Source organism: Eretmochelys imbricata, chromosome 25 (genome assembly GCF_965152235.1).
Source record: "Eretmochelys imbricata isolate rEreImb1 chromosome 25, rEreImb1.hap1, whole genome shotgun sequence".
NCBI lineage: Eukaryota > Metazoa > Chordata > Testudines > Cheloniidae > Eretmochelys > Eretmochelys imbricata.
In genome coordinates, this window is record NC_135596.1 from 17,152,997 (window position 1) to 17,179,654 (window position 26,658).

The following is a 26,658-nucleotide window of genomic DNA, read 5'->3' on the forward strand; positions in this document are numbered from 1 at the left end:
TGGGGTCAGGCTGAGGATGTGGGGTTGGGAGAGCAGGAGGGTGCTCCGGGCTGGGTCCGAGGGGTTCAGAGGGCAGGAGGGGAATTGGGATGGAGCATGGGGTTGGGGCATGGGAGAGGTTCAGGGGTGCAGGCTCTAGGGTGCGCTTACCTCAAGCAACTCCCAGAAGCAGCAGCATGTCCCCACTCCGGCTCTTATGCAGAGGCGCAGCCAGGCAATTCTGTGCACTGTCCCGTCCGCAGGCGCCACCGCTGCAGCTCCCATTGGCCGGGAACCGTGGCCAATGGGAGTTGCGGCGGTGGCTCTTGGGGCAGCGTGTAGAGCCCCCTGGCTGCCCTTATGCATAGAAGGCGCGGACGACGACATGCTGTTGCTTCTGGGAGCTGGGCAGAGCAAGGCAAGCCCCTGACCCCGCTCCCCGACTGAAGCGGGGCCAGCCCTGGCCCCTGCTCCTCAGTGGAAGCTCGAGGGCCGGATTAAAATGTCTGGAGGGCCAGATGTGGCCCCTGGGCTGTAGTTTACCAACCCCCGGACTAGACAGTAGCACTGCTGAGAAGGATCTGGGGGGATATAGTGAACCACAGATAGAATAGGTCAGTAATGTGATGCAATGGCTAATATAATTTCAGGGTATATTTACAGGAGTATCATATCTAAGACACAGGAAATAATTGTCCCACTGTACTTGACACTGGTGAGGCTTCAGTTGCGGTACTGTGTCCAGTTCTGGGTGCCATACTTCAAGAAAAATATGGACAAGTTGTAGAGAGTCCAGAGGAGAGCAACAAAAATGATAAAAGGTTTAGCAAACCTGACCTATGATGGAAGGTAAAAAAAAAAAACTAGACATGTTTAGTCTTGAGAAAAGAAGGCTAAAAGGGGCTGGATAAGTCTTTAAATATGTTAAGGGCTGTTATAAGAGGACCGCGATCAATTGTTCTACATATTCACTGAATGTAAGATAAGAAATAATGGGCTTAATCTTCACCAATGAAAATTTATGCTAGATATTAGGGAAAACTTTCTAACTGTAACGGTAGCAAAGCACTGGAATAGTCTTCAATGGTTGTGGAATCCCTATCATTGCCTAACCTGTTCTTAAAATCCTCCAAACACCTGTCAGGGATGAATTTGGTTTGCTTAGTCCTAAGTCAGTTTAGGGGGGCTGGATTTAGATGATCCCTTCAGGTCCCTTCCAGATCTACATGGAATGGGTGGGCTGTGCACATTAAGGAGTAAAGTAGCATCTTAAAATATTCCTTCCCATTGTTACTAATAAAACTGTAAATTAACAGTGACAGTTGTAAAATTCAAATTTACTTTTCATCATTTATTCTGTTCTTGTCCAATACCATAGGTATTTTAGAGATAATGCCTCTTTTCTGGAAGTCTATTATACATAGATCTAAAGCTTCTCAAGTCAAGACATGCCAGACAGTTTTTCCTGGCCTTACCCATACTCAGTAGTTATCTCAAATGTTCTTTTATGCAGAAGAGTTGGTAGGCACCACCAGAAGGATGAACAAGTATTAGGGCCCTGATTTATAGATTCCAAAGCCAGAAGGGACCATGTTGATCATCTGGTCTGACCTGCATAACACAGTAAATAAACCTTACCTAAAATAATTCCTAGAACATATCTTTTAGAAAAACATCAAATCTTGATTTTGCATCATGAAAATCAATAGGAATGGGATCAAGACCTCAGAGAACAACACAAGCTGATCTGGGATAAGTGGCAAGATCTCACTCTTAGTCCAGAGCCAGGTTGCTGCAAACCAAATGAAAAATATTCAGCAGGTAAATAGTCTGAGAATCTTTCTGGAACTGCTCGACCACTTCACCAGTTTTACATGATCATACAGTTTTGAGAGAGTTTATTGGTTCGACTCTGGTTTCTGGAGATTTTTCCTCTGTCATGTTTCTCTCTTGGGTTTGCCTCCTCTTTCTTTCTGGATTTTACTACACATGTTGCCTTGATGTTCTGGAGTGGATTATACTGTGAGCTTATGGATTGTGGGCAGTGGAACCTCTCACGAATTATGTAGCCGAGTCTTGTTGTTGCAACGAACCCATCTGCAGTTGGCATGATTCTGCTAGCAGTTGCATACACAAATTGAACAGCCAACAGGGCACCTGCAGAAGATCCCCAGAAGGCAAAAGGGAGAAACAAAGGTCAGAATGGACAAAAGGGCTTGCAGCTTAGTATATTCCCCTGAAGCATGGGAAAAGGACTTGTCATTTTCCATAAATGGGAACCATTTAGAAGGACAGTTTGGACTCAAAAAAAATAATGTTAATAATGATGTTAATGTTAATAATAGTAATAATAATAATAATTTTGTATCAGTAATGTCATTAGCTTCCTGTTGGAACTTCCTGTTCCTGTTGGAACTGTTTTAGTGAGGGAAGCCTGTAAAGGCCTTATCACACTGCCATAAAACTTGCAACTGATCAGGACCAAATGCTTTGTCTTCACTGTATGCAAGAGGAATAGGTAGAGTACACTTCAAGTGTGTAAGGAGATAGAAAATCTCTCAAAGGCCCACTGGGCTCCTGCCCAGAAAGCATTTTCTTATTACCCCACTCTGAACTCTAGGGTACAGATGTGGGGACCTGCATGAAAACCTCCTAAGCTTACTTTTACCAGCTTAGGTTAAAACTTCCCCAAGGTACAAACGATTTTACCTTTTGCCCTTGGACTTTTGCTGCCACCACCAAACGTCTAACTGGGTTTACTATTGGGAAAGAGTCATTTGGAAACGTCTTTCCCCCAAAAATCCTCACCAAAACCTTGCACCCCCCTTCCTGGGGAAGGTTTAATAAAAATCCTCACCAATTTGCATAGGTGACCACAGACCCAAACCCTTGGATCTTAAGAACATTGAAAAAAGCATTCAGTTTCTTACAAGAAGAATTGTAATAGCAGAAAAAGGAAAAAGAATCACCTCTGTAAAATCAGGATGGTAAATATCTTACAGGGTAATTAGATTCAAAACATAGAGAATCCCTCGAGGCAAAACCTTAAGTTACAAAAAGACACAAAGACAGGAATATCCATTCCATTCAGCACAGCTTATTTTCTCAGCCATTTAAAGAAATCATAATTAACGCATATCTAGCTAGATTACTTACTAAATTCTAAGACTCCATTCCTGTTCTGTCCCTGGCAAAAGCATCACACAGACAGACCCAGACCCTTTGTTTCTCCCCCCTCCAGCTTTGAAAGTATCTTGTCTCCTCATTGGTCATTTTGATCAGGTGCCAGCGAGGTTATCCTAGCTTCTTAACCCTTTACAGGTGAAAGGGCTTTTCCTCTGGCCAGGAGGGATTTTAAAGGTGTTTACCCTTCCCTTTATATTTATGACAGGCCCACTGGGCTCCTGCCCAGAAAGCATTTTCTTATTACCATGGTGTAAGTTTACAATCAATTTAGATACCAAAAAGCAGTAAATCTGCTACCAGAGGTGCAGAACACACAGTTGTGCAACCCTTTTGCTGGAATCCCTCTGCTCAGATTAGCACCATCCTTTGGGAAAGACTGACAAGTCATACAGCCATGTAGGACAGGACAGTCACAATGATTATGCAAAATGCGCTGAACTGAGTGTGATCACACAAAATAGCATCTGATACAGAGATGTGGCAAGGAAAAAGACCCCCCCCCTTTCTTTCTTATGCTGAATCTGGTGCTTTTGTACTCCTGGGCCTTAGGCTTTCGGGATACTTCTAAAAATGGACTCATGTGGCTGCCTTGTATGAGGAGGTCAAAGGTCTTTCTCTTCTTTCGAAGAGATAGTACCCTAATCACCTCTGTACATCTGAGAAGGAAACTATAGCCACAGATAATGGTGGCTGGTCAATGTAATAATGTCACTCCCAAAAGAACCACTGTTTGGCCTCTGGGATGGTACATCCTATTGTGATGTCACAAAAGATAGAGGTATCAGGTCAGGCCGTTGTGGAACACAGATATTTGGGGGTGAGGGGGAAGGTGTCAGTGTTCCTCCACACATAATTGTAACCCCTTGTATCCATCTGTGCCTGTCAATTAACTGCTTTAGCCAGGAGATGGATCCCAAGTTTTCTGTTCAAACATGCAGTCAAGGAAGTCTCTCATCCAAACTGCTAAGTGAAAACTGTTTCCCTTTGCACCACATCAAGGCCATTGGATCTCTGTTTAATAAAGGCAATAAGGTGTACAGCCTGCCTTATATTTGCTATAAATCCAGAATTACTCACCACTTAAAACATCCCAAACTGTAATGGAGTGATCGAATGACGCAGTGTACAAGTACTTATCATCTTTCGAGAAGCAAGCGCACTGAATACCTTTCAAGAAGGAAGTCTGCTAAAAATGGATAAAGGTTTGAATTAGACCATAAGTATCTTGTTAAATGCAGGTTGAGACTAGGAAGCCATATGCAATTTAGTGGCTACTCAGTAGTTGTGAGAATTGGGATAAAAATCTAATTAAACCAGGATTTCCGTCATAAGGCAGAGTGGTCCTGATAGGGGCACAAAATGCCACAATACAAACTCCTGTGCTTGTAAAACAATCTACAGCTGTGCAGAAAGGAGGAGGGCCACTGTGATCTCTCAGGAACCTAATTAATCTACAAGTGACAGGGATTGGACGCAGTCTGACTCCATGGTACATCATCAGGTGAAGTCTGAGGTCTATCAGGCGCAAGCGAAAAGCTAAAAATATCAACTCAAGCTCTTCCCTCATTTTTTTTTTCTTTACTTGCCCTCACTACTCCTGGCCTGTTTACTCTGTGTTGCTTTTGCTTATTCATTGAGTAAAATCCTGCACTCTTTACAGCAAGTCCTCCAGCTGATGCCAAGAAAGTAAGTGTGGTGAGCAGGCTCTGGACCAGAGAGATGTTAAGCACATTAGCTCGTGACTGTGCACTGACAGTGTCTCTGAATACGGCATCAAAATCCTGGATATGTACAAATCGGCATTTCAGGGCATAAAATGGGTACCAAGCTGCCAGACACAGGATTTAGATGTCCTCCTTTATGAAAATTTGGTTTCCTGTGAACTAGTTTTTCTACTGTATTGGCTTTTCAGATGCATTATTAGCTCATTGAAATAAGTGACTCACAATGTTATGTCCCTATCTCTACCCACCAGGGCAGTACCTTATAATAACACATTTCATGTTCCCACTGGCAGAGCTCCAAGTCCCAGAGACACTGCAGAGAATCTTCAGAGCCACTTAGTGCCCATTGCTCTCCATGGCTGGTTTCTAAGCAGGTGACTTTGCATCTGTGCATTTCCAAAGGAAACACTTTGGAATGAGGGCAGTCGTAAAGGAACAAGTCCCCACTTGACATGCCATAGAGGACCCGGTAGTTTGCAAGGACAGCCACACTGGAAATCACAGCAGCAGGGATCTGAGTATAAAAGGTATAAATGGGCTTGTCAATCACAGGGCATGGCTCTCCAGGGCTAATATCCAGCACAAGAACTAAGTCGTCACATGCTATAGCTAGCTGCTCTTCCTGCCTGTTGAGTGCCATGTGGTTGATTGGTTTCTGTGACTTTGGGGGTGGGATGCACACCACATCCTGCCTGGAATTAAGTGGAAACACAAGGACCGTTCCAGACATCAGCCCAGCAAAAAGGAGCTTCCTCTGCTCAGCCACCTCTAGACATCTCACTTGGGCAGAGGTGTCCAGTGTGTCACACTCTGCACCTGCAACAGAGAAGAGGTTTCCATGAGGTTCTCCCTGCTCCAGCTCTAGTCTTTTGGGTTTTCCCATATGTCATGATAATTATCTAGACCAAAAAAAAGAAAAGAAAATTTCTTAAAGAAAAGAGATTAAAATAATTCCTAAATTTACAGTCCCTCTCTGCTCAACCCATTCCTTCTGATGCAGTGTGAAGGAACAGAGAGTCCTTGCAGCATGCCTGGAAGACCAACAAGACCTGGCTCTGTCAGATCGATTATTCATTTTTTTGGAATCATTTTGATTCCCATGCTATGCCAAGTTTTAATTCTTTACAGTGTTTTATAGATTGTCGTTCACCTTTAGTGGAGTCCCAGATGATGACTTGATGTCTCTGTCCGGCTTGAGGGAAGTAGACATAGTTCCCATCATGGGACATTGCAGTGCACCCTGTGCGATCTGGGACTGGTGCTAAGGTTTTGTGCTTACGATCATAAGTGAGGTCCCAAACTTTGAGATATGGTGCTATATGGGAGGCAGATACCAATGTGTGGCCACATAGGGCTAAGAGAGTCACTGGTGTTCCCATGCCATCCAAAGTGTCTATCAGCAAACCCTGCTCTGATAAACTCCACACCTGGGAAGAATTAGAAAAAAACATAGTGGCATTCAGTCAAAATAGTAAGAAAACATAAAATCACTAAATAATCTACCTTTTCCTCTTTCCCATACCCTACTAAGGGGGGAGTAGAACAATCAAAGTAAAAATTTATGAAAACAAAGTCAAAGTAACGATACAAGAAACAGTCTCATAAAACAAGAAACAAAGAAGAGAAATCAAGTATGTCATACACAAAGTGGAGAGAGATGGGAAATGTTCCAAAAGTGACAATATCTTAGAAGCATTTCTGTTCAGTTAATAAACACACAAACCTTCTCTTAAGTAAACTTTTATAAAGCACCTTGAGGTGTTCTGCCCATATGATCTCTCTGCTCTGAATGATACTTCATGAGATCCTGCTGACCTCAATTGGGTGGCACCAGGTCTTAGCCTCTTGGAAAGAAATGTTGTCTCAGGTACAGAATATTCCCTTTGGGCTGCTTCACTCTCACTGTTGGAGGAGAGGGCAGTTTCTGGGGTCTTGGAATTTTAATGATTTTAAAAATAATATCCCTTAATACTCTGGTTATAAGCTCTCCCTGGCCTTTTTCTCTCTGAATTTATATAGCACTGAAACTCACTTTTCAGTGTCAGAAAAAGAATTAACAGGAGAGCAGAGTGAGAGCTACACACTACTAGAACTAGAAAAGAGAGAAGAGAAAGACATTCAGATGGGACAACAACAGAAACACCACAAATGCATCCACAAGGCAGGTGGTTAGGGACCCTGCTCAGCATCTTACTAGATCCAGCATACAGTGTGAGCTGGGTCTGCAGGAGGAATTTCTGATGGGAAAGCTTCCCCTCTTACCTGGATAGATTCACCCTGAGAGCATGTGACAATGATGCTGTTGTCAGGAGAGAAAACAGCTGAGTGCACCACACACTCATGTTCCAGGTCTTCTGCCATGAACATGTGGAATCCCTTTGAGTTGGCCAGGAACACTCGCACATACACCCCAAAGCCTAAAACAATGGAATGTTAAAAGAAAAGGAGTACTTGTGGCACCTTAGAATGGAATGTTAGTTTCTGATTTATTGATCTGGGGAGGAGCTCTTGAAAGCACTCAGGATGATATAGTGCAGACAAGGCCAGATGCACCCAACGAGCATTCAGGGGCTCTAAAATGTTACATATCTCCATCCATGTTCATAATCTGTTGGTCCCAGCATGCCATTAAAGTTGAGAACTGCTCAGAAACCAAAAGACTGAAATTCTCCCCAGCCAGAGGCCTGACACAAGTCCTGTGCATCACATAAGTCCCACTTACTTTCTCATTATAGGACGTATGTGGTGCATAGACCATGTGCTGGCTCTCTGCACAGGATGAATTTCACCCCATTGCTTTCCAGCCCTTTGAGCATATTAGATTGATAAGAACATGTTAATAATGGGGAAAGACCCCCAGCTTGGCCCCTGTTTAAGGGACACTTGGTCTATGATACTTAGAGAGACTACTGCCATCATCTTTTATAAATCTGCTGAAATCTTTCCCAGTTAATCGGGCTGGAGTTAAACCTGCAGCAAGAAGGGACTCATCTTCTGACACTACTAGAAAGCGAACCCTTCCTGGAAGTTTCTTCATTAAGCTGTTTCCATCAGAGAAGATCTGCAGAAAGAGAAGGTACAGTCAGACACAGCACTGTGGTGGTTAAGCTGCCTCTCTCAGGTTAGAGGGAAGATAATAGGAGGATAGAAACTAAGGTGAATAGAATTTAGTTTGGCCTCTCAGTGCTGTACAGCTCCCATGTGTACTGGTATACACAGCACGAGGTCTGCAGGTATAGGGAGCATGTTTTCTTCATCATGAGGAGAAGAAAGTCCTTTGGAGACCCACTGTATTACCTAGCTCAGCACAAGGCTGAGTGGTGCCTGGAACTGTACTTTGGCTCATTTCACTGGACCTTAGTGGCAGTTTACTAGGGAGACCTTGGTGCAAAATCTTTCTCCTCCCCTGCACACTTTTATTGCTAATAATATTCTATCCATGTCTAGCACCTTCTATCCAAGGAGCTCAATGCGCTTTATGAACAGAAAACACCCCAGTGAGGTGTATTTTCTTCATATTGCACATGGCCAAATTGAAGCACAGAAAGGGGAAATTATTTGCTCAGTCACATAGCACATTTGTGCCAGAGTCAGGAACAGAACCTAGCTTTACAGCACTTGGATCTTGCAATCACACTGCTGCTGATGGATGAGCAAGTGAAGAAAGAACATCATGCTAGAGCATGTCAAATTGGCTGTCTTAGAAACTCCTAGAAACCATGGAAGTGTGAAAACCTATCAGAGAATCTGTATGATGACAAAAGCCTATCAAAGATGCAGGCACCAGCACAGAGCGAAGTGAAACTGAGACGAGAGAATCCAGAATCCCCACAAAGCCAGCATTTCATAGATTTAAATCCCTGAAATGTTATAGCTAGCTAATCAGAGAGACGCACCATGGAGAGGGAACCCCTGCTAAATCCTACTATCATCTCTCCTTGCTTCTGGATCAGAATGCTGCAAGTTGGTGCTTCTTCCTGTATCCCTGATAGCTGGTGCTTAGACTGGAGCTGTCCCGTGCTGCTGTCCCACAGACTCAGCATTCCTCCTTCAGACACAGTCAAAACCACCTGCCTTGGTTCAAACACTTCAGTGCACAGCCATGCATTTGGGGCCTCACCAGAAATCTGGAAAATATGTTCCGCTGTTTCCAGGTGCCAGGCATTAACCTAGTAAAAAGAAGGATTGGCAGGTGACCTTTGCTGGAGATCTTTTTGTGCAACATTTGCACATATATTGATTCTGGAGTTTAGATGCTGACTTAACTTCCCAAATTTCACACTCCAAGGATCTCAAAATATTTTACAAAACCAACAAGATTCCTTAGCAGAACTTTCACATGGTTCTTCCTATCACAATCTTGGAGTAACTGCACCTGTGTCCCCCCTCTGTGGTCACAGCCAGGTCTCCTGGTATCACCTGTCTCTGTGTAGCCTTCGGACTGGCATTTTTTAAGGGTGTATAGCTCCCTGCCTTACACTTTGATATGCCTAGTAAGCCAGTCTACCTAAAGGCCAGTCCCTGTGCTTTGCATTCTCTCTAAGGGCTATGAACAGCGCATTGCCAGCAGTTACAAGTTACCACATGGCTCTTTCTAAGCATTTATTCTTAAGGTGAAAGCATTATAGAGAAAACAAAAACAATAAAAGTTCTTATATGCATGCTAAAAGCTTACCAGCAGTCACCCATCAGTTTTATGGGGCCCTAGTAGGTAAAAGTCCTTCTAATCCTTGTGCAAGGGTTGCCCCCCCCGCCCTTTGGACAGAAGGTCTTGTCCACTTGCTGGATTAGATAGAAGGCCCAGAGTTAGTTTAAACTCAGCCTTTTTATATCAAAAGCCCTTTCTTTGTCTGTTGTTTCTACAAAACCCAGTTTGAATCAGTATCAGAATCCTTTTGTCGACCTAGCTGCAGTTACACTGGGGGTTAGGTCGACCTAACCCTGACACTCAGGGCATGACATTTTTCACATCCCTGTGTGACATAGCTAGGTTGAGCTCATTCTAAAATGTAGATCAGGCCTTGCATTTTATCCAAGCTCCAAACAACCAATTTTTTTTCTTCAGTTCCTTGAATGGTTGCTGAAGACGGGAATCACTGTGCTAGCCAGTGGAAGGGAAGGCATGGGAGGCCCATCATTTAGGATTTTGAAAAGTAGACTGGACAAAGCATGAGAAAATGTCCACCTGAGATATTCTGCATTGGCCCCAGGATTTTGGAGTGGATAGGACCCAGTAGGCTTTTCCATCCAGTGGTGTTGGAACAATTTTTATAGTGGGGGTGCTGAAAATCATTGAACAAAGCTGTAAACCCTGTATATGATGGAAACCACTTAAAGCCAGGGGTGCTGCCACACCTCCGGCACCCCTAGTTCTAGCACCCCTGTTTCCATCTCTATGCTCCATGATTCCCTGATTGTAACTTCTTGTGGCTTCTCCTCAGACTTTTGTCTTCTCTGTGCACTTCACATTATGGGATGGCTTCCAGTTCCATACCTTTGCACCTGATGCTGAATACACAATCCTGTTCCTTTCATCCACATGAAGCTGATATAGATGCTGGTCTCCAGAGTGAGTGTCTTGAATGGAAAACTTCTGTCTGCCAGAGACTAAATTCCAGATGCGTAGAGTGTAATCCATGGCAGCTGAGACAGCAGAAGTACCTTTTCCAAACACTTTCACACATCTCACCTCAGCTACAAAACAGCAGTGAGAAGCATTAGCAAAACAGGGGACCTTGCACACTTCCAGCAATTGGAAGAGTGCCCAGATTACCATCAGCTGTGAAACACCTGCTGTGTTTATAGCTCAGGAACGAGGGGATGCAAACAGTCAATGCCCTTGTAAGGCCATGAGAAAAATTCTCCAGTGAGGGTCAACTGGGGAGTTAATTGCATTCTACAGCAACATTAGAGGGGGCAGTTTTAATCCATTAAATGGCTCTCAGTTATTACATTCTAAAATCACTTTAATTATGGGCAATCCCTTGGTCTGTTTAAGGAATGGTGCATGGAACAGGACTGTTTGGCCATAAAATACAGTTGGTGCAGCTGACAGCTTCGAGGTCTGGGTGTTGCTACCACACAGAAGCTGTCTGTATAGTACAGCAGTTCTCAAACTCTGGGTCGGGACCAGTGTTCCCTCTAATTTTTTACGTCCATGTGCGGAATGAATTTTGTTATGTGCACCAATATGAAGTTGATGTGTGACACATCACCTTCATATTGGTGCACATAACAAAATTCATGTGGCAGGGGTGGTGGAGGGAATGAGGGCTCTGGCTGGGTGTGCGGGCTCTGGGGTGGGGCTGGGGATGAGGGGTTTGGGGTGCAGGAGGGGGCTCAGGGCTGGGACAGAGGGTTGGGGTGTGGGAGGATGTGGACTCTGGGGTGGGGCCGGGATGAGGGGTTGGGGTGCAGGCTGCCCCGGGGCTGCGGTGGGGGGAGAGGACTCCCCCCAGCCCTCTCTCGCAGCAGCAGCAGCTCGGGGCCGGGGGAGAGGCATCTCTCCCTAGCTGCGGCAGCTCTGGTGAGATTGGCCTGGGCCAAGCGAGGGGCTCCTCTCCCCCAGCCGCGGCAAGTCCAGGGCAGGTCCATGCTGGGACTGGTGGGAAGGGGCGGCTCTCTCCACTGCAGTCCTGAGCCCCTGAGTGGGGCTTAATAGGCAGGTGCGCAGCTGCACAGCTTAGAGGGAACTTAGGTTGGGACCCCAAAGTGGTTTAGATTTGCTGGGGCCCAGGGCCAAATCCTGAGCTCCACTGCCCTGGGCCAAAGCCCGAGGGCTTCCACCCTGGGGTTTGGGGCTCAAGTTACAGGCACCCTGCCTGGGGCTGAAGACCTTTGGCTTTGGCCCCCCCTGCCCAGGCCAGTGGGGCTCAGGCTTTGGCTTTGACCCCCTACCCCACCCAGAGTGGCAGAGCTTGGGTGGGCTCAGGCTTCAGTCCTGCCTCCTGGGGTCATGTCATAATTTTTGTTGTCAGAAGGAAGTCGCAGTGCAATGAAGTTTGAGGACCCCTGGTATAGTACAACCATGCTCCCTTTAAAAGGCTCACCAGAGTGCCCAGTCAAGGTGTGCATCACCTCAATATCCTCCATGATCCACACAACCAACGTGCCATCCTGAGATCCTGCCACCAGCACTCTGTGATCAGAACTGAGCTCCAGCACTGTCACACCTGTAATTAGACATACATGGAAGGAGAGTCTGCAGACACAGTAGGCAGAGAGGATACAACTAGAGAACTAGATAAGTTCATGGAGGATAGGTCCATCAATGGCTATTAGCCAGGATGGACAGGGATGGTGTCCCTAGTCTCTGTTTGCCAGAAACTGGGAATGGGAGATAGAGGATGGATCACTTGATGACTATCTGTTCTGTTCATTCCCTCTGGCGCACCTGGCATTGGCCATTGTTGGAAGACAGGATACTGGGCTAGATGGACCTTTGGTCTGACCCATCATGGCTGTTCTTATGTATCCTTTCCCACCTGTGATAGCAGCAGATCTCTTACTGACCTTGTGTGTGTTATGTGACAAGAGACCAACCAAGCTAGATTAGATTCCCTCAGACATTTGTGGATCTGTGTTGGTTTATATTGTGAATACCGTTGAGTGGCATCTCTCCCTTGGTGCAGTAAAAGCAGTCAAAAACAGAACCGTTGCTAAATTCAGCATGAAAGGTGAAATCAGCAGATGGACCCTTACAATTCCTTTGTGTTACAGGCAGAGGAAATACAGAAACTGTCCCATCCCATAATATATACATTAATGCAGCCTAGCAAAATTCTACTTCTACAGGGACATTCATTTTCTTTATTGGGTACTCCTGGGAGCATTCTGCACCAAAAAAATAAAAATTCTGCACATAATATTTCAAAATTCTGCAAATGTTGTTTGTCAAAATAACACTACATAATCATGCCAGTTTCAATTATTTTTGTAATGTATTTCAAAATACCTGTTAGCAACTATGTCTGTAACAATACAGACACACACACGAATTCTACCAGGAGTAGAGAGTTAATCATAGGATCATAGAAGATTAGCGTTGGAAGAGACCTCAGGAGGTCATCTAGTCCAACCCCCTGCTCAAACCACTATGACAACCCAGTTCCTGTTTCTCTGCCCCCTTCCTCCCCCCCCCCCCCCCGCAGAGCCCAGCGGTGGGGAGGGGGAGAGATTCCCACAACCCCTCCCCCCCAGAGCCCAGCTGTGTGGCCCTCCCCAGCCAATACAACCAAACCCCCTCCACTCCCAGCCCAGCCACGGGTTCCCCCTAGCCCAGATACCTGCACCTCCTCCCCGCAGAGCCCAGCCACAGGGCCCCCCCTCTTGCCCAGATACCTGCCTCCTTTCCCCCCAGAGCCCAGCCGTTGCCCCCCCCAGCCAAGACACCTGCCTCCCTCGGAGCCCAGGGATCCAGAGGGAGAAAGAGCCTGATGCTCTGTCCCAGGCTTGCATGAAGTTTCCTGCATGCAGCCCTCTCCTTCCCTCAAGGCATGCTGGGAACTGCAGCTGTCAGGAACCCTTTAGCTCCCTCCCTGCCCCCACCTCTGCCCCACCCTGCCCCCCCCCAATGTCCTCTATGTGTGATCTGGGCTCTGCTGGGTCCAGTGGCCCCTAGTGGCGGCCAGCAGCACTGCAGCCCATTTATGTAGGGGGAAAGGAAAGCAAAGTTCTGCATAAGAATGGCCATACTGGGTCAGAGCAAAGGTCCATCTAGCCCAGTATCCTGTCTTCTGACAGTGGCCAATGTCAGGTGCCCCAGAAGGAATGAACAGACCTGGTAATCATCAAGTGATCTGTCCCCTGTTGCCCATATCCAGCTTCTGGCAAACAGAGGCTAGGGACCATCCCTGCCTATCCTGGCTAAGAGTCATTGATGGACCTATCCTCCGTGAGCTTATCTAGTTCTTTTTTTGAATTCCCTCAGAATTCCCCCCAAGAGTAATCGGGCAAGCATACTATAATGAGCTTTATCATCTTCATCTTGGTAAGGGATGAGTGAGTAGATTTTGTGCCTAGGCTAATACACCTCCATGACTGTAGTGAGCTGGTGCATTACTGCACTATGCCAATTATTCAGAAATCACTAAGTGAGATTAATAAATAGAAACAATTAAACCAAATATGAGTAAGCCTCACAGTATCATAAGCATACTGAAATGTCCTGCAAAGGAGATCTTGGATGAGTGCCCTATGTCGTGCAATACTCACCTCTGCCTACAAAGGGAGGCACAATATCCAATATTTACAACAATATTAGTCCCCTACCTGGGGAATGAGGCCCTTGCTGATCCCCACATTCAGAAACAGGTCAGGGACCAGACACCCAACATCAATTGTTCATGTTACAAGCTAGTCTGAACTTTAATGCCACTCAGAGTTGCTTGCAGCACATTCCAGGCTCCCTTCATGTGCCCTGGTGTTAGTAATATGCACCATCCTGCCAGTTGGGTCACAGAGAATTACCAGTCAGTAAAGTAACCCAACTATCTGAAATTCCCTAGGAGGCCCATGGAAATCCCTCCGCATTTCCCAAGCACAAAATAGCAAATGTCAGAGACGCTGTGGGACAAAAGAGAGCAGGAAGAGAGCTGAGAGATAGTGCTATCTCCTCACACATAGCTCCTATGCGTCTGGTCTCAGGAATCTTGATGCTCTGAGAAAAGGCCTTACCTTTTAGAAATCCAGTGATTGTCATCTTAAGAGGCCCACCAGGTGGCTGGAGGAATCCACACAGTGGGACAAGAACAGGATGGGGACAGACATTGAGCCAGCTCAGACACTGCTGGCACAGCTTTCCAATTAGATCAGGATAGGAAAGCATGAAAAAATGCAGCCTGGCCAGCACCTCAGTGTATATAATACTCACTCCTAAGAAGGAAAAGACAAAAATAATTTTAAAAGGGCTGTGAGAGGCCATTGCAATCATTCAATATGCAATACAGTGCATAGACTACCAGTTTAGAATGAACAGGTGTGAGTTTGCCCTTCCCTGGCTAGGTATTCAGATACTGCAGGGATGGGTGCAGTATAAAAACTTGGATAGATTTAACTGGGTATTGGAGAATTTTCATTGGGAGGGGGGTGGGAATTGTGAATTTATCCCTTTAATTAATGGTAATGCTGCCAGGTGTTTCAGGTGGCTAGTAGATGCTGATAGTGAAGGGAGTGTGAAGGGAAGGACCCTCTGGGTTGGGTGAACTGCTCTGATCTAATAAACAAGATGTCTGTTGATGAAAGCTAACAACGTTCCAAAAAGAAAATTGCGGGTTCCTCCCCAGAGGTCCGGAGATACCTACGGAAGAATTTCATTTTTAGTTGTAATTGCCCAGGAAGAAACTTCTTCTAAGGAGCAAATATTTCAACTTTCCCGTAACAGATCTGCCCATGCCCAACTGCAGTTCAAACATGGACCAGAAGTGGCTCTTACCTACACCACCATCTATATAGTCAAGTGCTGGTTTCAAAAGGAGAAGGGTTTCTTGCATAAGACGTAGCTCTGGGCAGTTAATATGCTCATTGCACATGGCAAAGTCATTGGCAATGCCCTGAATTCCAGTGGCAATGATTTTACAGGTGATCCAGTTCATATTCCCTGCAGAAAAGAGTACTGACCATCAGAGCAGAGAACATTGGGCACAAGGAGGAACCATACAGCCCAGAGGACTGGGGGTCATGCTTCTGGTGATGGTGAGGAGGCTACTCTTGGGGAGGGTCTGAGGCCACTCTCTGGGGAGACTGGGGGCTGTCATTGTTGTGGTTCCTTTTTTAGCCCTTTTTTGAGTGGGTGAATAGTTTTTTAATGTACTGTTTTAAAATGTCTCCTCCTGAACCTTGGGAAGAGTGGGAGCATGTATTTTTATTTCTCTCAGTGACTGGAGTGTGGATGATGAGGACTCTGAAGTGTCTGGGGTAACAGTTTGTGAGGACAATGTATTTTTCTCTTTCACAGGTTTCCCTCTCAGTTTGGCTGTTGATGCTCAGTTTGGCAGCTCCCAGTGCTTTCAATATAGAAATGTTACATGAATTGTGATTCTGCACCTCCCTTGCATGCAGCTGCAGGAATGAAGCACATTCCCTGTTGAACGTTGTCCCTGGCCCTTACCCAGCACATCTTGCTTTAGCTCCTCAATTCTCCCAGCGTTGAGTAAGTGAAAAGGCAGTTCGCTTAGCTTCCTCCGATTTGCAACGGTATCAGAGAACCAGAGTGGCTGAGGTGCTACCTGGTAAAGGGAGAAACAGGAGGTGACCAAGGAGAACCCAGGTGAGATGCAGGTAATGGATTAATTTCACTAATGCCTCCAGTGCTGTAGTATTTGGATTTCAACTCCTGGTGTGATATCTAGCCCTTCCAGACCACTGCCTGAGGGACATGCTACCTGCAGCAATATTGCAACTGGTCACAGCAGAGCCAGCAGGCAAGTTGATACAGGCCAATTCCCTGTCAAGTGGGGTTACCAGCGATGGACAAAGTGATGTAGATAAAACAAAAGCCACGCAGAAATAATCTGCCCTAATTCCCAATGCCCTCTGATCCCACTCCCTGCCCTGCAGTGTGAGGGCCCAGGCCTCTTGGTCCAGAGCCTGCAAATACCAAGAATGCTTGCTGAGGTGCCTCACCTTCCTGTCAGCATTCAGCGATTTGCCAAGAAGTGGCAGTTTCAGGGACTTCTTCATGCCCCAACTCCAAGTCCCCCTGAAGAAATCTGCCAGGAGCAAGTGACGCTTGGTTTTGTCTTGGGCTGGTAGATAACGATTGTGCACCACTTCAGTAAATTGTCTGGGAGAGGAAAGAAATAGCAGAGACACTGAGATGGGGATCCAGAGAATGGGGTTCCCATGAGCCTCAATCAACAATGATGGGAATGGACAGCAGGGCTGAGCCTAAGCAGGATCCTCACACAGCCAGTACTGGGACATCCCCCACACAGGAGTTTATGTCCCAGTACTGGCTGTGTGAGGATCCTGCTTAGGCTCAGCCCTGCTGTCCAGCCCTCCTCATCCTGTGTCCCTGCTGTACCTGTGAGCAAGGCCAAGAACCGCAAAGCCGTCTGCCTGCCTCTCTGCCAAGCACTCTCCAATGTCACGGCGCAGTCGTGCCCACAGCAGAGGAGGAAAGCGCAGGATGGTTTTACATGGAGGAGAGCCATGCTGGTAAATCTCAGAGAGAACCTCATCATCAAGGGACAAGATGTCCTTCATCTCTGCATCTGATAGCCCATTCCTGATTGGGAATGACAGAGTGGGGGAGATTAGTCTTCTCCCCCCCAACAGTGTGCATTGGCCTCCAAAGTGGGAGGGTGAGTAGTATCTTTACTCCTTACACACACACACACACACTCTCTCTCTTTCTCTCATCTTCACTCTCCAGCTGGCCCCAAACCACCATCCACCAGGAAACCCACCTAGCTGCTGTTCACAGGGATTCCAGCTCTGGGCAAGAAAGAGATGCACAACATGTTCACCCACCCCAATCTCCACTAGGCAGCCTTAGCTAAGAGCTCAAAGCCTGGAGGAGCACAGGAGATCAATTACCCATAGATCAGACTAGCCAGTATGGCAGGTAAGAGAAAGGAGCTTGTGCTTTCCAAATGCTCATGTAAAGACATTCACAGGCTGCAGAAGCCAAGAGCTGCTGTTGCCTGGAGCTGTGTTTAGCTATTGAAATTCACCCAGACAAAAGGAGCAGTCAGATGGTGCAGGGTGCTCCGAAAGGGGATATGGCAGCACTTACCGTGAGGAGGCAATATACCCCAGCATGTGTGTCACCAGGACTGTGCCATGCAGCTTTTCCAGTCTCCCGCATAGATGGTGCATGGCCTCTTGGGCTGTGGTAGCAATCATCAGTGCTGAAGGCAGAGTGTAGGATGCCCATCTCCTGGCCTCATTGAAGGCCAGCTTGAATAGCAGGGGGTGCCCACCCTCAAGGAAGCTGTGCTGGAGAACAGTCTGCTGAGCTGGGCTCAGCTTCCGTCTCACTGATGCCAATAGCACCTCCAACATCTTCCCACCTTCCTCTCTGGATAATGGACCCACTTCAAAGTAGGCCTCGGGCTCAGGCATGGCCTCTTGGAGAGTTTCCAGAATCCCATGCTCTGCTGTGGAAGTGGAGACAACAATGTGAACCTTTGAGGGGCAGTCTTTTGGCAGCCAGTATAGTCTGTGGGCACCATCAGCAGGGATTAGCTGGTCCACAGAGTCAAAGAACAGCACCAGTGACTGTACACCAAAGTGAGAGACAGTGAGGAGGAGGTTGTGAAAGAACAGGATTAAATCACTGCAAGCCTGTGTTACCTGTACAGGAAGAGGTGGCAAACCAAATGCTAAACACACCTGGAAACAAATATCCCTCAGCAGGCTGTGGATTGCAGAGCTGAGCTGGGATGTCCCCAGCTGGCGAATTACCACCACAGTCTCCTGCCCCAGGAGAGTTCGCACCTGCTCAGACAGTTTGCACATCAGGGCTGTCTTTCCACAGCCTGGAGGCCCATAGAGAATGAGGGGTGTGTGGACGTGGTCATCATTCTGTCTGATGCTTTGTAGAATGTTATCCAGTAAGTCTTGCCTCCCACAGAACACTCTGCAATTCTCTAGGCACCGCATCATGTGGTGGTTCAGCTCCTGCAAAAGCCCCTCTGGCTCCTCGCTGTTCTTCCCTCGGTATCGGAGGCTTCTCAGGACCTGGTGATTGGTAGCAGTGATGAACTGTTCACACAGCTCCTTCAGGTACTTGGTTTGCCCCTTGTATCGCAGGTTCCCAGGGTGTGCATTCCATGGAACTGTGTGCACTTTGAGATGCTGGGGGTAATGGTTTGCAATTTTTGCCTTGAGGCTGTGGAGCAGCTGTTGGGCTTCATTGTCCAGGCTGCCATTTTCCTCTGTATCCAGCAGTTGCATGCTTGTCCCTCCCAGCAGGTGTTTGTCAAGGCCCTCAACCTCTCTGAGGAATATGGAAACAGCCAAGTCGATCTCTTGGGTCCTGAAGAGGGCGTGTTCAATCTCCCACTCTGTCTCTACAAAAGTAGGGGGGAGATGTGAAGAACATTTAGGTCCAACAAAGAGCAGAGGAGAAGCCACAGCCTAAATCAGCCCAGCACACTCCCACCCACCCACTCTGCACCTCAAGGGCAGCTAGTGAGCCAGCACACTGCCACCTGCCCTGGGGGTGACTCAAAATGGAGTTAAAGGCCCATCTTCTCCTGATTGCCACAAAGAAGACAAAACCAGGGTGCAGGGGGAGAGCCCTGCTTGGCTATGGCCATTGTCTCACGTTGGGGCACACCTGATTTGTCATAGCGATGCCTTTGTTCTTGGCTGATGAGTCCGTGCTTCTCTGCTTCCCGGGCTGCCAGGCGCAGTGCTGAGGCCAAGTCTCTCTCCACGCTCCTCCAGACCTCCATATTTTCCTGGTGCTGAGCCTGGTTGGCAGTGGGGTGGCAGTGGGGCAGGTGGTCAGTAATTGGCTGCAGGACATACACAGAAGGAATGGCGTTCTCATCCTTCCAGTACCAAAATGTCAGGAGATGTGTGGCGGTGGGGTCCCCTGTCAGCTGTGCAATCAGGGCCTCAAACTCTTTCTCTTCAATAAGTCGGGGGAGGGGCCGGTGTCCATAGCGATCACCAAGCAGCCCCTGCAGCAGAGGGACCAGAAAAAGCCTGTAATACTCACCAGCATCATCATCTGTAGGCAAATGAACATAATGCCATCCACAGCCTCAGAAACAACTCTGACATCATAATCAAAAAGGCTGACAAAGGAGGTGTTGTTGTCATCATGAATAGGTCGGAATATGAACAAGAGGCTGCTCGGCAGCTCTCCAACACCACTTTCTACAAGCCATTACCCTCTGATGCTTTTAGGCAAATGCGGGAAACTCATTTCTCCTGGATAAGTAGAAATGAAGGTCTGGGGCTCCGAGAGCTGCACTGGGCTTGTGCCTGCAAGCTGGACAAGGCCTCAGAGGGGAAATTGGGTTGTGATTGTGATTGTGGCTCTGAGAGCTGGACTGGGCCTGAGGTCCTGGGAGCTTGGCTGTGTCTGAGGCCCTGACAAATAGATTGGGCCTTGGGCTGAGGTCTGGGGAGCCAGACCCCTAGTGGGAGGCAGTCTCGGCATGGCTGGTTGGTTATGAAATTAGCTGACTGACACTAGAGGCATTTGCGGAATACAACGTGGAGCAGCTAATGGGAGCATCTGAATAGTCAGAGCAGAGCATGCTCCTCTGGGGCACGCACAGTAGCCCAGTGCTAAGGTTCTAATTGACTCTGTCTCTCTGAGACCTGGCTGGCTTTGAATGGAGAAGACTCTTGGGGAAATCAGATGTATTTCACACAACTGCCTAATGACTTATTTACTCGCACACAGCTCTGGCCACAGCAGGGCCCTCTCTGGGGCTGGGCCCTCTCTGGGGCCAGGCCCTTACCAGGATGGGGCTCTTGCTAGGGCAGGGCCCTCTCCCTGTTTGTTCTGTCCTATCAGCAGCATCTTTTCTTCTCTCTTTCTAAAATCTAACCAACCCCAAACAACAAGGTGGGTATGGCACCAGAACAGGTGGCTGATACTGTAGCCCCAGCTCACCTCCTTTGAAGAAAACAGGACCTGACAGCTCTGAGTATTGTGTTCTGATCAGATCTTTAATACCGTGCCTGTCACCACAGTGCTAGGTCGCCTGATGGAAGGGCAGCAAGCAGGTCAGGAAAGAGGTTGCCATAACATGCAGCCTTCAACTCCTGGAAGGAGGAGTTAGGGGGGCCCCAGTTCCTCCCCATGTGAGGGGAAAAGCAGTGGAACAGACACACACTCCTTGCCATGGTAGTATATTTCTGGTTCTTTGCCACATTCTTTCCTGAGAAGGTTTTTTCTGGGCTGTTTAGTTTGCCAGTGAAAGTCACCCAGGCCCTGGGGTGCTGGACAGGGGGTAGAGCTCTTGGAGTGATAGATGGCACTGCCCATTCACCTCTTATTCTGTCTGTCTGACTCCTAACTCTGGCTGCTTCTCCAGTATGCACAATCCTCTTTCCCACAGCCCATTGTCTCCAGTGCTCTAGCCCCGTTCCCTTAAGAGCTCATGTGTTCAGAGCTGGCCTGGACATGTGCCGTGTGTGTACTTTTGGGGACCCAACTCCACCTAATTGCTGAAACTTCTCTCTTCTGCTGCCTGATGAAATACTTCTAAAACCTTCTTCCCCCAAGTAATGACAAGCACCCTGATCATCTCTGTGTGTTGCTAAAATACTCCAGAATCGCCACATGAGCTCAGCAAGTTATGGATGTGTGAGGCCAGCCCCACATGTCTTCCCTGGTAGTGGGGTCTGAGCATGCACCCTTTGTACTTACGATAAAAGTGGGACCCACTGACAGTTTTTGACAGGATTCAATCTCCTCCAGACAGAGTTGTGTGCTCATGTGATCAGTGTCTATAATGTCGCAAACACCCCATCTCAGGTCAATTACCTGCAAAACAGCAAAAAAGCACAGCATCTTGAAATGACAGTGATATGGAGGGACAAAGCTGCCCCATCAGTTTAATTTCAAAGATAAAGCTGAAATCAACAAGGCCCATGTGACTTAGTGACTAGAAACTTGGGAGAGGCAGAAAGGCATGTAGTTTCTTACCAGGGATATCTGTAAGGAGGCACAAATTTGAGAATTTGAACCATAGGCAGCCTGGCATGTGACTCATACAGTTTTGTTCAAGTCAAGGAAACTTGTTAATCTGAGGGATGTTTGTTACAATATTTGTATGCTACTGCATTATAGAGTATAATAATAATGATCCCCAGCCTTACAACGATCTCTTTTATGCCAAAAGTTCTGCACAGATGGTACAGACTGGGATAATTTCAGATACTCCTGAAGTGCATCTACCTCTGGGGTGGAACACAGAACAGTTGTTTATCAGTGAAGAGAAAGTATAGAATAACTTCTCCAGTTGAGCCTGGGAGCCAGGAGGTAATGTAAGAACTAGGAGGCCAACATAGCTCTTCCTGAAAACTCCTGAGCCTTTAGGGAGGCTGAGAAATCAGGGAGCATTTGTGGGGCATGGATCACTTTTTTTCCTGCATCTCACACACTTTGATTGTCTGCAGCCAGGTCAGAAAGCATCAGCAATAATCTGTACTACAGCAAATGACTTACTTCAAACATTAAACTGTGCTTCTGACAGAAGGCTTGGACCTCAGGGTATGCTGCCTTAAGCAGGGTCTCTCTCTCTGTAGCCATGTCTGCAGGGAAGAACGTAACAATGGTCATGCTGGGTAAGACCAAAGGTCCATCTAGCCCAGTATCCTGTCTTCTGACAGAGGCCCATGCCAGGTGCTTAAGAGAGAATGAACAGAACAGGTAATCATCAGATGAAAGATTTGTGCAGCACCACAAATAAACATTAGGAATCTTCTATCTAGTTGTTCATCAACCTACTCATCACCTTTAGGTTTCAGATTTAAAAACCCTGTTCAGATGAATACTTATCTAATCTAGCTAAGTTTCATACTCTCCTCATCACAGTACTGTCTGACAGTTAGCACTATTGTTTCCTGCTGCGTGCGGATTCAGACACACATTACTGCATTGGTGCTGTGAAGTCATATTTTAAACATTTTCTTTATAAAGCCTAGAAACATAATGACAAGTTTTAGAGTAGCAGTCGTGTTATTCTGTATCCGCAAAAAGAAAAGGAGGACTTGTGGCACCTTAGAGACTAACAAATTTATTTGAGCATGAGCTTTCGTGAGCTGAGCTGTAGCTCACGAAAGCTTATGCTCAAATAAATTTGTTAGTCTCTAAGGTGCCACAAGTACTCCTTTTCTTGATCCAGGACAATGTATTTCTAACCCCTGGATGCATTTCATGGTGGTCAAACCCCCTCATATATGGGACTAATCAGCCCCTCTGTTGGCCATCTCAGTAGAAAAGCCACAGCAAAGGGCACACTTTAACTCCTAGAGGGGGTCCCTCCACATAGGACAGAGCCGCATTTGTGAAGCTTCTGTGACTGCTGCCCCTACTGTGCCTGCTGTGAAAAGAGGGCTCTCCAGGACTGTCAGTGCAGCACCTTGTAACGGTGTCATATCCACTGAATGAACCCAAACAGTTAACAGAGAAAGTTAAAATAAAATAAATGTGATGATTTGGGGAATCTATTTATGGGCAGCTTATGAATACTGGTTGATTTAATTAAATTGCTGTGTCATTGAATTACTCAGTTTATGTGGACAAAGTAGGTGAGGTTACATCTTTTATTGGGCTGATATGGCTGCGATGATACTGCATACAGTAGGTAGGACCCTATCAAATTCATTGTCCATTTTGGTCAATTTCACAGTCATAGGATTTTAAAAATTGTAAATTTCATGATTTCAGCTATTTAAATCTGAAATTTCAGGGTGTTGTAATTGTAGGGATCCTGACCCAAAAAGGAGTGTGTAGGGGGGTTGCGGTACTGCTACCCTTACTTCTGTGCTGCTGCTGGTGGCCGCGCTGCCTTCTGAGCTGGGCAGCTGGAGAGCAGCGGCTGCTGGCTGGGAGCCCAGCTCTGAAGGCAGCGCGGCCACCAGCAGGAGCGCAGAAATGATGGGTGCAGTATTGCCACCCTTACTTCTGCGCTGCTGCTGGAGAGGCACCGCCTTCAGAGCTGGGCACTCAGCCCACCCGCTGCCACTCTCCAGCAACCAGCCACTGCTCTCCAGCCACCCAGCGCTGATGGCAGCACAGAAGTAAGCGTGGCAATACCGCACCCCCTCCTAAAATAGCCTTGCGACCCCCCCTGCAATTCCCTTTTGGGTCAGAACCCCCCAATTTAAGAAATGCTGGTCTCGCCCATGAAATCTATATAGTATAGGGTAAAAGCACACAAAAGGCCAGATTTCACAGTGGGAGACCAGATTTCACAGTCCGTGACGTATTTATCATGACTGTGAATTTGGCAGAGACCAAACAATAGATGTATGTGGAGTCAGCCATCTGCTGTCAGGGGCTGTGCTGCATATCTCCAAAACCAGGGACAATGTAGGGTCGTTAAACCTTGATGGCTCCCATTCAAAGGGGAGCACTAGGACAATGCCATGGCCTATGTTAAACCAATTTTCTCCAACTTCTCTGCAGGGGTTCTGGAGAGTGGAAAATCCCAAACCAGGAGAACAAAAAGGCCAGTTACTAGTGCTGTGTCTTAAAAACCAGGGATCTTGAGAGTGGGGACTCACAGAACAAGGGAAGCTTGGGCAGGAGAGAGGCACATGGGGGCATGCTTTCATAGCTGAGGTGTTGTTTTTAACTGCAGGACCAACTAAGGAGGGGGGAAACTGGATGCAGAGGAAAGAGAGATTCCATGTGTCAGAGGAGAAGCTGTGCACAGGAGAGGAGACTCTGGACTCCTTAAAGACCTCAGACCTAAGCACAAAGAACGCTCAAGAGTGGTGAGGAAATGAGGTAAGGAAATGTGTCCAGGTGTGATTGTTTTGTCTAGATCTGTGTATTTCTTGAACTAGCTAAAAAAGAAGTGATTGGTTTTTGAAGCCTTTGCAAAGCCTGGGTGTCTTTCTGTTTCCACTATCATGTGTCCCTGGGCAGGTGAACTGTAAAGGGGAGTGCCTACAAGTTGGAACCTGGAAAAGGTTGTGCTGAAGGTCCTGGAGAATTTGGGAAGTGAGCTCTGGTCCTGTGGGCCTAGGACAGCTGGGCCATCAAGTCCCATTTTTGTGAAGGGGTAACAGACAAAAGCCTGTGCCCAGGACATGTACCAAGCAGCCAAATAAAGAGACAGTGCTGCAGCCTACTTTGACCAAGGGAAGGTTAAGAGCACACAGGTATAGCATCTTGGGATCCAAACACAGCAGCCTGATGAGGTCTAACTGAGAGAGCTCTACCAGGGCTGGGACAAAGAAAACCAAAGAGCAAATAGGAGAAAGATAAGAACACTCACAGCCACATATATACCCCTTACCCCACACAATGCCCTGCACATGCACAGCCCTTCCCCTCACACACACAGACATGTACATTCATGCATACCCCACTCTTCACATGCTCAAGCGTGCACACTCCCATCCATGCTCTCACACACAAGCACATACACACACATGCTGTTCCATGTATTTTTCTCCACACTACAATGGAAGAACGAAATTCAGGGGACCCATTGCACCCAGCCTCCCTAAAGCCACTTGAAAGGGACCCTTGTGCACCAGCCAGCATCTCTTCTCCTTGGCCCCTTGCACAGTACAGTGTGCTGCAGACTGACCCTGTCTGCACCGGCAATGCCATTAGTGCCAGAATCCTGCTCTCTTGGACATATCTATATGCAGAGGGGATGATGGTGGAAAGTACAGCACGCACCTTACTTTGAATAAAATGCAGCAGACTGCAGCCACCTTCACCCTTTGATATGGAGCTGCAACTCCCAGGGAGGACATGATTCTCTCCTGAGTCAAGCAGCCTGGCCATGTTGCAGCACAGTGCAACCCACTACCCTCATCCCTTCTGGTGTAAAGCACAAGATCTGCATTCAGACTGCCAAAAGCATTTGGCATCTTCAGCACTTCGCAGCTTATTTACCTGAGGAGGCTGAGCTGATGAAGATTCGGACGACACTGGATGGCTGGAAGGGCAAAGGGACCATCTTACCCTGGAGAAGTTCCTGGCATGTGTCCGGGCTGAGGCAGCTGAGACTCATGCTGGTGTCTTCTCTTGCTGACTTCTCCCGTGGAGAACACTGTGCTTTACAGAAGAATCTATTCAAACAAGGCTGAATGCGTCCGATGAAGTGAGCTGTAGCTCACGAAAGCTTACGCTCAAATAAATTTGTTAGTCTCTGAGGTGCCACAAGTCCTCCTTTTCTTTATTCAAACAAGTGTCAGGAATGAGACCCAGCATGTGGCACTAGTGAGCAATTAAGCACACTTGGAAACTGCCCCCTCAAGACTTCCTATATCACCCCAGAGAACAGACCATTGTGGGGCTTTGTTCCTTCACATTTAAACAGGACCCAGTAAAATCCTCAGCTGTTCAAATAGAAAAATTAGGAAAACCTAGAGCTCTGAGTCTGCACTGATAGCTGTGAAACACTGTCTCCTTGCAACACAGGGGCTTGGCTGCATCCCAGGAGGGCATCCATCTCTACAGCAACCAGTGTTTGTCACTTGGGCGAATCCCCGGGGTGCTCTAAAAGTGCCAGACTCCAGTGTGCTCTTAGTCAGGGATGCACACTTGAGACCCTTTTGCTCAGTGGCCTTGTTTATGCTAGAAATTCTTGTAGCCATATTCCAGCAGTGGGCAGCGATACCATCGCTAGCAACAGTATTAGCATGAATCCGGACAGGGCACAGGCCTTCTTTCCACCTGCTCAGAGCAGGTTTTGACGACACGGGGGAATACACTCAAGCCCTGTCTGCACTAGTCTTTTGTCAAAGTGTAAAATGGTGACCTACTAAAACACCTCAATTAAAAATATTCCCAGTCAATATTTACACTGTTTACAATATTTACACAATATTTATTACAGTGACCTCTGAAGTCTGTGATGTGGCTCCAGGTAAACTACAGGGAGGACAGACGCAGCACACAGGGGAAGCTGACAAGAAAAATGTAATATTGTGCAAGAACTAACTGACCACGCAGTGTCAACAATGACCAGGAAAAAAATAATGATTTTATTTTGGAAAGTGATATGACAGCTGGACTCCAGTGGCACAAGATGATTCTTACAGTTTGGATTACACTGTACAAAACGCAATTTGCTTGTTCACATACTTGTCAGACTGTGAGAGAACT

General features: G+C 47.1%; 1 protein-coding gene across 1 annotated transcript; it reads right to left on the reverse strand.

Moving 5' to 3' along the window:
• Positions 1-1,849: 1,849 nt before the first annotated feature.
• NWD1 (NACHT and WD repeat domain containing 1) lies at positions 1,850-25,507 on the reverse strand. Its single transcript, XM_077805487.1, is given in 21 exon segments — positions 1,850-2,136; positions 4,243-4,348; positions 5,149-5,705; positions 6,040-6,316; positions 7,152-7,306; positions 7,860-7,950; positions 8,786-9,058; positions 10,384-10,583; positions 11,939-12,061; positions 14,565-14,762; positions 15,322-15,486; positions 15,997-16,114; positions 16,512-16,671; positions 16,912-17,115; positions 17,626-18,904; positions 19,174-19,522; positions 21,229-21,345; positions 22,030-22,067; positions 22,070-22,115; positions 24,666-24,760; positions 25,444-25,507. Coding segments are annotated over 21 exon segments (4,902 nt in total).
• Between the last annotated feature and the right edge of the window lie 1,151 nt (positions 25,508-26,658).